Source organism: Acyrthosiphon pisum, chromosome A1 (genome assembly GCF_005508785.2).
Source record: "Acyrthosiphon pisum isolate AL4f chromosome A1, pea_aphid_22Mar2018_4r6ur, whole genome shotgun sequence".
NCBI lineage: Eukaryota > Metazoa > Arthropoda > Insecta > Hemiptera > Aphididae > Acyrthosiphon > Acyrthosiphon pisum.
In genome coordinates, this window is record NC_042494.1 from 117,452,575 (window position 1) to 117,463,311 (window position 10,737).

At 28.7% G+C, this 10,737-nt stretch overlaps 1 protein-coding gene across 1 annotated transcript in view; it reads left to right on the top strand.

Moving 5' to 3' along the window:
• Positions 1 to 6,491: 6,491 nt before the first annotated feature.
• The window catches only part of LOC100572350 (leucine-rich repeat-containing protein 23), a 30,294-nt gene continuing 26,048 nt past the window's right edge, over positions 6,492 to 10,737 (top strand). The window contains exons 1-5 of the mRNA XM_003247300.4: positions 6,492 to 7,374; positions 7,587 to 7,799; positions 7,931 to 8,079; positions 8,884 to 9,064; positions 9,264 to 9,342. Of these exons, the coding sequence (XP_003247348.1) occupies positions 7,360 to 7,374; positions 7,587 to 7,799; positions 7,931 to 8,079; positions 8,884 to 9,064; positions 9,264 to 9,342 (637 nt within the window). The 5' untranslated portion in view covers positions 6,492 to 7,359. The remainder of the gene's footprint in view (positions 7,375 to 7,586; positions 7,800 to 7,930; positions 8,080 to 8,883; positions 9,065 to 9,263; positions 9,343 to 10,737) is intronic.

A 10,737-nucleotide genomic window follows, 5' to 3' on the forward strand; every position in this document is an offset into this window, starting at 1 on the left:
AAATCATACACTAACGTACATACAGCAAAGGGTCCCGCGATCTACCGCAGGTAGATTGCCTACCTGATAATGTACTGCTGCGAATCAGAATTTTTATTACGGGCAACGGAAAAGTTAAGATTAATTTTGAACCCATACTCCGAATATTAAATAACGAATTGAAAAAAGTTTGAGTCACATATATTTGGTACACTTAATGGGCAACGAAGTGCACGGGTTCAGCTAATAGTGTTATAATAACGTTTTACTAATATTATTCGTGATTATAATGTTATAATAATATTATTAAGCAAAAAATTGCTGTCTGGGGGTGGCATCCATATATTTAAAAAAATATATAATAAATAATTTATATACTATTATACTTATATAGTATAATTTTATTATTATTAAATAAGTTGATATTATAGTAAACTGTTATTTGACGACTACCTATAATAATATACATATTATACGAAATATGATGTGTTAATAGCATTTCTAAAGACGAGAGTAAAATATTTTAGCATAATTGCGAAATAATAATACCCATAGGTAGTGATAAGGACGTTCAGAAATTTTAATTGCGAGTATATACGATTACCTAGTATATTAAAATTTAAAATATTATTTTATATTTTTGTTTAGACATTATACATTTATACATAAAAATGCATTTTTGAAGGGCTGATAAAAACAGTGTAAAATTATCAGAATAAGTACAATGTTATACATATTCTGTAGGTATACAAAGTATATTATTAAATTGTTATTCATCGTTGATTCATGATTATAATCTATAAGCTCAATTGGCATATTATAAAGATGAAACATGCATAAATTCACAAAAAATGTTACGGAATTATCTTTAGAGTATACACAATGTAATAATTATATTTTATAAAAAAGACTAGTTAGGTAATTCAAAAATAATTATAGGTTGTAAATAAAAAATACTTGAGTTGTTATCGTCTTTTGTTAAAAATCGACTTTCATCTAACTTTTTAAAAGTTTTCTTCGTGCCTTCATGATGTTTACGTTTTAATCACTGTGTTATATTGCAACCAACTGATGTACCTATATAATCGACTGTAATTAATAACCGTGTTAGGTTTATATATTACGCGTATTTACGTGCTAAGATATATTTGTATACCGAAAGACCGACCCTAAGCATTGTACCGGTCAATAACACTGTATGTATCATTCTCAAAGTATATATCCACAACATGTACGAATATTTCAAGTACCCTATAGAAATAATATTATACTATACATTTTGTTCTGTTCTAGACCATCAATCTCGCGTTGAATCTATAACACGCCACAGAGCGTTCAAGGTCCAGGATTAAGACGAACGTGTACCTATGAAAAACGACTGGTTTAGGCTTTATGGCTTCATTGAAAACGATTCATATTGTTTTTTGGACTGTAGTCTTTGGTTTGATACGCAGCTGCTACTGCAGTGATTATCTTTTCAATCGGATCTCGACGACTGACGAGTGCAAATTATTATAAGTTGTTACTACTTTTTATTCGTGCATCTATTAGATTTTAAATATAGCCGCGAGCATTCTTGTCTTGAACTGGAATTTATCGAACATTTCATTCGACGGGACATTGACAGCTGTTTTAAAATGTACATATAGTGCAAATTTTCGAATATTTGATTAAAACGAATAATTTACGAAAAATGTGCACGACTATAAAGTTACTAATATTTTAAATTAATACACACATAAATGTTCACCCATCAATATTAATATAATAATACCATTTAATATATTGCACCTATATAGGTAATATAATATATATGATAAATAATAAATATATTTCTATTATGTAACAAGTATGTCAGTGTATGACACATTAATACATTACAGTCAGTTGCTGATACAAAGGCCGCCAAATAACATATTTTACCATAATATTAATTTGGTAATTATAGTAAGCTATAATAGTTACATAAAAAACCTGTCGATTGATAATGTACTAGTTAGTTACATACAATTATATATTTTGATACCCTTAGAGTGAGTGCAAGACACTTATGTATGAATGTTTTGAATAAGCTTTGTAAACTTTATGTCGATAAATGGCGAGGAGAACCTGTCGTGTCATAAAGTTTCATTCAGTCCTGTACAAAAATCAAGCTTTGACTTTGACACTGTCTGACTATTGTACTTTCGTGTACCTACATAAGCCATGTAGATGTATTTCAAATTCAGATAAGCTTTCTTATAAAGCAAAAGTTGAGTCGTTGTGACCAACTTGATCTATTACATGTTTGAAGTACCGTATACATATAGATTAGGTAGATATGTCATATACCTATATAGTATCAAACATAACATAATATTTTCAAATACATATTTCAAATAATTTACATCATTTTTCTGTTGTGAATAAAATAATTGCATATAGGTTCATTATGAATTAATTATTTCTGCAGAAAAACATTATCTCAGACCAAATGTTCAGTAATAAAAATATTTAAAAGTTGGTACCCACCAGAATATTTGGAATAACTAATTATCTTTATATCAAAGTTTTCTGTCAAAAAATAATTTCTAATCATAAAAACTCTTAAATCATAATATGTAAATTTAAGAAAAGACACATTAGTCGCTATACTATTTACGATTTTGTCGTAGAATAATGTTTAATACAAACTAAACAAGTTTTATTTTGTGAGAAAATGACTTATCCAGTATGCAAACCTGATTTCAGATAATATACTGCAAACTGCTCCAAATTCCACTCTTAGATTTTGGCTTAAATTTGTCTATGAATAAGATTGAGGCACTGACCGTAGAGCCACTTATAGATATTATATAATATACTTGCAGGTTGAGATGGCTATGTTTACACCTAATGTCAGCCTAACATTAAAACGTGTTTCAAGGAAATAGCAAAGATAATAATATGTATATCCTAAATCAATCGCGATCGTATCTATATATTCAGTACGATTATTGAAATTAAATACAGAGTCGAAATAAATACCAATCGGCTTGTTATATTATTATTTTATTTTTTTTTATTAATTAATTTATTAAAAATTTAAAATTATATTGAACGCTTTAATATCCTGACGTCCAATATAATGTGTTAACGTGCAGGTAACTTTATGTATATAATTTTTACAATTTCAATTTCAATAACATTTCACAATATAATATTATAACTTATAAGCCGAAACGATAATAACAGTGTAAACTATATAAATTCGTCTAAGTTATTCACCCTCCCACTAGAGAAAACGTTAATTTCAGTGTTCTCAGTCGCTCGACAAGAAATACATAATATATTATTGCTTCAATTCTCGTTCTCCCTTATAGTCTTCATTCCGTTCTCACCCGTTTTATGCTTCTCGTCAATGATTCATCATTTTATTTTATCGCCTGTATAGCATGTACATGTATTAACTATTTAGGTATTTGCGTGTGATACATTTTGTTCTATACATTCAGTATAATATGTTTATTTTTAAAATAAATATTTTGTGAACAAAAAACATTTTAGTATTACAATTTTTAATTTATCGATGAATAGTAATGGTATGCATATAATTAGTATACGTATATAAAAGGTATATTAATAGCCTATAAGTAGGTATTAGTATAATAAAATGTATACAAATTAAATAATTTTATAAAGTAGAAAATGGTAAAAAATACTGTTAGGCAAAGAATATCTTTAGAAATATATGATATCGTCGTGATATTTTTTCTTTAGCTCAAAATTAAAAAATAATTTTAAGTACACATATATTTTTCTAATATTTATTTTACTTTTCATTATTATAATAATTATATAAAAAAAATAAGTATTCTATTATGTAACTATCTAATATAGTATAATGACTGAATAAATGGTTAAATGTATTTATCTATCATATTTAAAGTAATAAGATCCCTATATTTACTACCTACTATATTATGTACCCAAATGTTGCTCATCGTTATTACTATACAATATTAGGTACTAATGGTGGCTGTGCTTCTTACTTTTTAAATTCTCAAACAATAAATTACATACCATTGTATTTTGGTTCAGCCCTACGTGTACCTATTTTAAACAATTAAATAGTAATACCAATATTAAATATTAAATAAATTATTGAAATATCCAAAGTGTTTCCCGAGTTGTTACAAAAGGTATATCCGAATCAACTCCCGGGTTGTTTCATAATGTATTATTATTACCTATAATATACCTATCCATACATAAAATGGAAAATATTATAAGATAACTAAAATCTGAATTATATTGTAAAGTTAAGTTCCACCTTTTTTGTTTAGATAAATAAAATTTGAACTGCTTAAAATTTGCAATTTATTTGAATAATCCTAATGGGAATTGGGAACCAAAATACAATTCGGATGTGTGCCGCATAAAATACCTATAGGGGAGAGGGAACCAAGCAGGCAATATAGTATAAAACTATTGCTGCAGGTATACCTCCTATATAATAGTCCTAAATAACATTTTAAATAACTTGCTATATAATATGGTGTCCTTTAGAACGTCCTGCAGCTGTAGGCGTATATAGGTATTATACGTGTCTTATTGGTATACAATTTATATTATAAATTATTCATTTGGCCATATTATATTATGATATAATAATAATTTATAACATATAGTGCATTCCTATCTCGACTGCGGGCATAAAATAATATTATAATGCAGCTCGGCTATGATTGATAATATCGTTTTGATATTATTTTTCCATACAATGGAAATCATCGTACACGCGTTACACACCGCAGTGACCCGGCCCGGACAGAGTATTTTTCTGGCCAAAACAGCCAAGTCATGTTTGTGGGCCGTGCCGTCACATCATCCGTGGCCGCGATAGTACTCGGCTCCGTTTTCTATGCGTACGACGCATGTTATCTGAAATTAAAATCTTAATTTAAATAAACACACACAATTTTTTTTCACTCTCCGGCATAATTTTCATGGGCCAATCGTTTCTTCTCGTTTTCCCCTCGGTTTTTTTTTTTAAATGTATTTATTATTCTTTATGTTTTTATCGTTTTTGCACGATTTTGATTGTCCGAGTGCTATATTATGATTTACAATTGAAGCGCTTCCAAGTCGTTTGCGTCTAGACAGCGATTTCATGCGAATATCCATTCTTCGTTGCCATCATGTAAAACGTTTTTTACTGCAAATCTAAAATCCAATTATCTCTCACCTTACGCACGACGTACATTATTGACATCCATAAAAAAGGTTCTTCGATTTTATTCCTCAGAGTAAGAAATAATAATAACAATAATAATAATAATAATAATAATAATAATAATAATGAAATAATCGTACACCGTCGACTGTCGAGCTTGTCAATATAATATTATCATTTCTATATATTATGTATATAATACTTCGTGTAGGAAATCGCTTCCTTTATCGTTGTTTTACAATTATGCGCTTGTAAGTTGTAATTGCCACAATATACGTTTTATACGATGTTTAATATGTCGTGCGTTAATTTGCTTAAAATATTACTGTTGTTTAATTGGTTTAAAAGAAAAATTGTTAAATTAAGTAAAAAATTACAACAATATAATTATTTATATCGGCTGCAAAATAAATTACAAAACATTAAATCATAAAATATATTAAATATAGGTACCTATATCGTAGTATTTCGAAGAACTTACATAATATTATCATATAGGTATTCATACTAGAAGTTTGCTAAGATAAAATACCAAAGTGATACCGAGTTTTTGGTTACGATTAATCACGTGGTCCAATATGTTTTACACAGATTTTATTTAAAACTCATGGAGATATAGGTATACCCCTCTTACAAATTATTATTACGATAACTAACGTGATACCAATTTTATTAATGAAAAAAGGAATAATAATTTTAGGGAGGGGTATAATCGGTATTTCTCGATCACCTCGTTCACTGCCTCGTCGTGGTTGAAAAAAAGTAAGCCAGCGTGTTGCGTTTCTAAATCGATTTGAAACAGCAAATTTTTTTTTAATTAAACCGATTATTTACTTTTTTAGCGGAAATCTAATCTATTTTTTATATATCAATAATAATATAAACAACACCATAATATTTAATTGATTGCGTTACCAAATTACTATAGATACTAATTTAGTATAACATAAACTTGGCATAAAAATTGCTTAAAAAAAATCAACTACTTACCTAGTGTCCTAATATATTATTGTCAATTGAAATGCTAAATGTATTATTATGTCCATGCCAAAATATAAAAATGTCATGCAATTTAAATCATAGCAAAACAAAAATTCATCTTATACATGAGTACATGACTCTTATCCAATATAATTTATCCTACCTTTGTTCTTAGGCTTTAAACAACTTTATATGTTTTATACTATAATTTGTGTAAATTAAAAAAAACCATCCGAGTTTTATTATAATAGGTGGCTTCTCGCCTAAACGTGTGTCCACTTATTTAAATATGTATTTTTATTTTTAATGTATACCTAATATAATTTACCTTACATACCATACACTTGTATTGCACCATAGGTAAACTCTATAAAGATTGTATATACTTCTTGTAAAAAAAAATAATAAACCAGGATCATAATAATATTATGCATGTAATAATTATAGTTAATCGTACAAAAAAATACGCCTACATTTAAATGGTAAAATTGTGTGACATTTTGTTGGCATTATACACGTCAAATGTAATATGGTATATCGTATATATATTTAAATATATTATTAGGTTTTTAAAAGAGTTTACATCTTGATCATTGCGAGCGGAGTAAAAGTTTCAATTAAAAAAAATCCATAACTAGACGAAGACGACACGCACTCGTGAACGTGAAGAAGTGCATCTGGCATTAGTAGTTGCAATATGGAAAAACGTCATATTTTTTAGTACACGACACCGTCACGTATCGTGTTTCTGTATATACTTTCTTCCTCCGGTAATAAATATTAAAAATATAACTCCCTGTTTTCGAAATCCTTTCCCCCTGACATCCACTATCCAGGAAAGGGTTGAGCAAGACCAACGACCCACATCCCTTCATCATATTTCGTTTCTATTTCGGTTACTTGTGATGGCGATAAAAAAAAATATGGTACCTAACCAGACACATGAAACACATTTTAATTGATTGTGTCGACAGATCTAGTGTTTCTTAAAATGTAATTGCTGTAAAGCAGTAACTATGGAATAAAAACGTATTTCTACATAAACTACAGACCGTTTGCCGGTTGCGTTATTTACCGACTGTAGATACCCGGTGCATTATATTATTATATTCGTTTTGTTATTTTTACAATATTATTTCTACGACTCATTTTGGGAAAATCGCTTATTTTCAGTACCTATCACTTTAATTATACTGATTATTATAATGAGTAAAAAAAGTGTAAGTATAATTTAAAAATAATCTATTTCTTACCTACGCGTTGAGTGATTACACATTACCTACTCGTCTTATCGTTATCATTACAGCAGTTATACATATACATAATATTATTATTATGATAGTATAATTATTGCAGTATACTCTATAGTGTAGATATTTGCAATATGTATACTGTCGTATAAGTGAATATGAAGTTAATAATTTTTCTATAGATCGATGCAGCATTATCCGAACAACTCGATCGCACCCGATTGAAAAGTGACAACGTTAAAAACACCGTTCGTAGCAATTTAGCCGTCACGGACGACGAAAACGCATATCACGAGGCCAATAGTTATGGCTACGAAAACGATACCGAAGAAGGGTATGGGTTTTTCGAGGATTGCGAAGAAGGATTTGAATTCTGCAAGAAGAAAAGGGTACAAGTGCGTATCTCATTATTTATAGGATATAAAAAAAAACTTTGGTAAAGTTACGTACGAAGTCATAATTATATCATTATTATAAAAACGATTATCTGACTATATGGGTTTATGGTAAATAACGTTCTTTTTAGTATCAGCAACGGTCGAGATCCGTATTGGAAGAGGACGCGTACCCCGAAATCTCGCTGACCGACGTCGAAGCCAGAAAATGTCTGAATCGCATCAGCCAAGTCGGAACTGGTTTAATGTACGCTTTCGTTCAAATCGATGTCGACAATAGGTGAGATGAGCTTTAAAATTATTATAGGCATTGTTATAGTTATGGTTAAAAAAACCGAATCATCGAAAGTCAGAGTCAAAGATTCTCAATTTTAGATCGTAGCCCGTAGGTAATTTAATATGAAATATGAAGTGTTGTGTAAAATATAACAACAGTAATTTTCCGTAATTTGTAGAATACTAGTACATTTTTTATGTGAATGCTTATCTATACTGTATACATTTGAAATACCTATACCTACATGGCTACATATCATACTATCATGTATTCATGTACCTAACCATTTAAACATTTTCACTAATATTAAAACGCGTTGGTGGGCCAATTGGTAAAACGATTGGTTTAAGGAATTATTGATATTATACATTAACATTTTCAAAAAAATTATCTCTTTAACCATTTAAAATAAAAGTGTAGTTCACACTAATAAAAAATGAAGTTCATATTTTAAAATAAGGTTCTTATTCTTTTGGTTAGTATGCTTAAAAACTTCAAAAATCAAAATTTGAACAAATAAATTTATTCGGGAAAAATGAGGGTAAGTCACCCTATATATACGCGGAAATATATTCAATCCGTTTGTCCATTTAACTTAGTTATATTTTATTCTATATTCTTTTCTGTTATTATGAAGATAGTCATCTTTAACTGTTTGAACAAATTGCATATTTACTCAAAAGGGCTCCTGCCCGTATATTCAATAAAAATAAAATAAATTAAAAATAATATGTAGGAATTTGGTGTTATAATATTGCATATGACAGCTACAACAATACTATCATCATTCACTTTCAATAATTTTAGAAACCTCACGAACATCGAGGAAATCACAAAGTTTAAGTATTTGTCTTTGATAAACGTGTCACACAATCACTTGGGCTTGGATGCTTTGGACGTGCTCAGAGAGTTGCATTACGTGGTTGTGGTACATGCCGATCACAACAACATCGATTCCCTTTGTCTGTCTCCAATGCCGTATCTACAGGTATAAAATATAATAATATAATATTGTACAGGATAATCGACTCCTCCGTGGGAGGATAAAGTGTTATGACACATAAAATACCATTACCGACACCCGACGTATTCTTATCATTAATAATGTTTTTTTTTTTTTTAAATTTTTTTTAACTTAATGAATAACAATAGCGTTGTATAATATTCCTTTTATTATTTTTTTACAGGTTTTGACCCTAAACTCGAACAGAGTCTCGTCGCTCTTGGGCCTTAAGCAACCGTCGCTAGAGTGTTTGGAACTGAACGGTAAGTGGGGTGTGATTTTTTTTCCATTCTACTTTGCACCCTGTGTGATACAAGACTGTATAAAATGTATATATATATAATATAATATATATATATTATTTTTTTTCATTAGTATTATTATAATACATATTTGTAAAGGGTAATTTATCAAGACACAATCGCCGCCGTCGGACAACGGCCAAGTATCGTGAATATATTTCCCCATTGTCCCTATCCATTTTTCTCGGTGGACAATTTATTGGATGCATTCAATTATTACCCCCGATGTGTAGTATACAATATTATAGTATTTGCAATGCACTTATTTATATTCTGCTGCACTGTAAGTTGTTCGCTGAAGATTACATATAACATCGGTTTGTGCAATGCCATGTTATAATAATACGACGTTTTTATTGCGTGTACATAATATTATTAATTTCATTTATCTTTCAAACAATTCAAACATCGTAACATGTCATATTTTTGTAAGTTTAATACAATTTTACTTGATCATCCTAATATGGATCAATAATTGTACCCAAATACGTATGCCATTCATAATACGTATATGATAAATTATATTTTCTGGTATTTTTACCTTTACTGTAATAATTAATATTATTATATATATATAAATGTACCTACTAGGTTTTATGGTTAAAACCTAGAACTAACTGAATACAGCCGGGGCAAATGTCTGAATTTTGAGGTTTTACCGATTAATCTTGGTAAAATCTAAGATGTTATAAAAATTAATTTTGTCAAACCTCGAGTACTCCGGGCTCTTATAAACGAGAAATAGATAAACTACTATATTTTAAAGTTTAAGACCGAAATAAATATAAAATAATAATAAAAGTTATGAAAAAAATGTTCAAATTATAAAATTTTGTTAAATTAAATTATTATTTGAGAATTTGATGCTTATTTTCATGAAATCTTATTGAATAAATATTTTGGTAAATATTATAATAACATAAATCAAAAAAGTCCAAAATTTGAATATTTACAGACAGTATAGTCAGTAAATTTTAAGTTTAGTGTTTAAACAATAAAGACAAAATAGTATGTGCAAACGTAAGTGTAATGTCTTTCTGTCTTTGAATTTTTATTATTATATTATTTACTTATCACTATTATAATACCCACAAATGTATAGTAACAACTTAATGGGACGTTACAGCGACATTTGTTGTCTCCGTCTTACAAGTGCGTAACATAGCAAATTTTACGCTCAGAAGAACACGTTTATCTCCGTAAGTTTAACAATTACAGCGAATTGACCGCTCACACAATTTAAAGGTAAGATTATTATATAGACAATGACATAAGCTTTTTATTATATTTTAATTTTAAAGCGAGTTATGAGTATTTTAATATCTACAAACAGTTTACAATTTTAAAATACACATA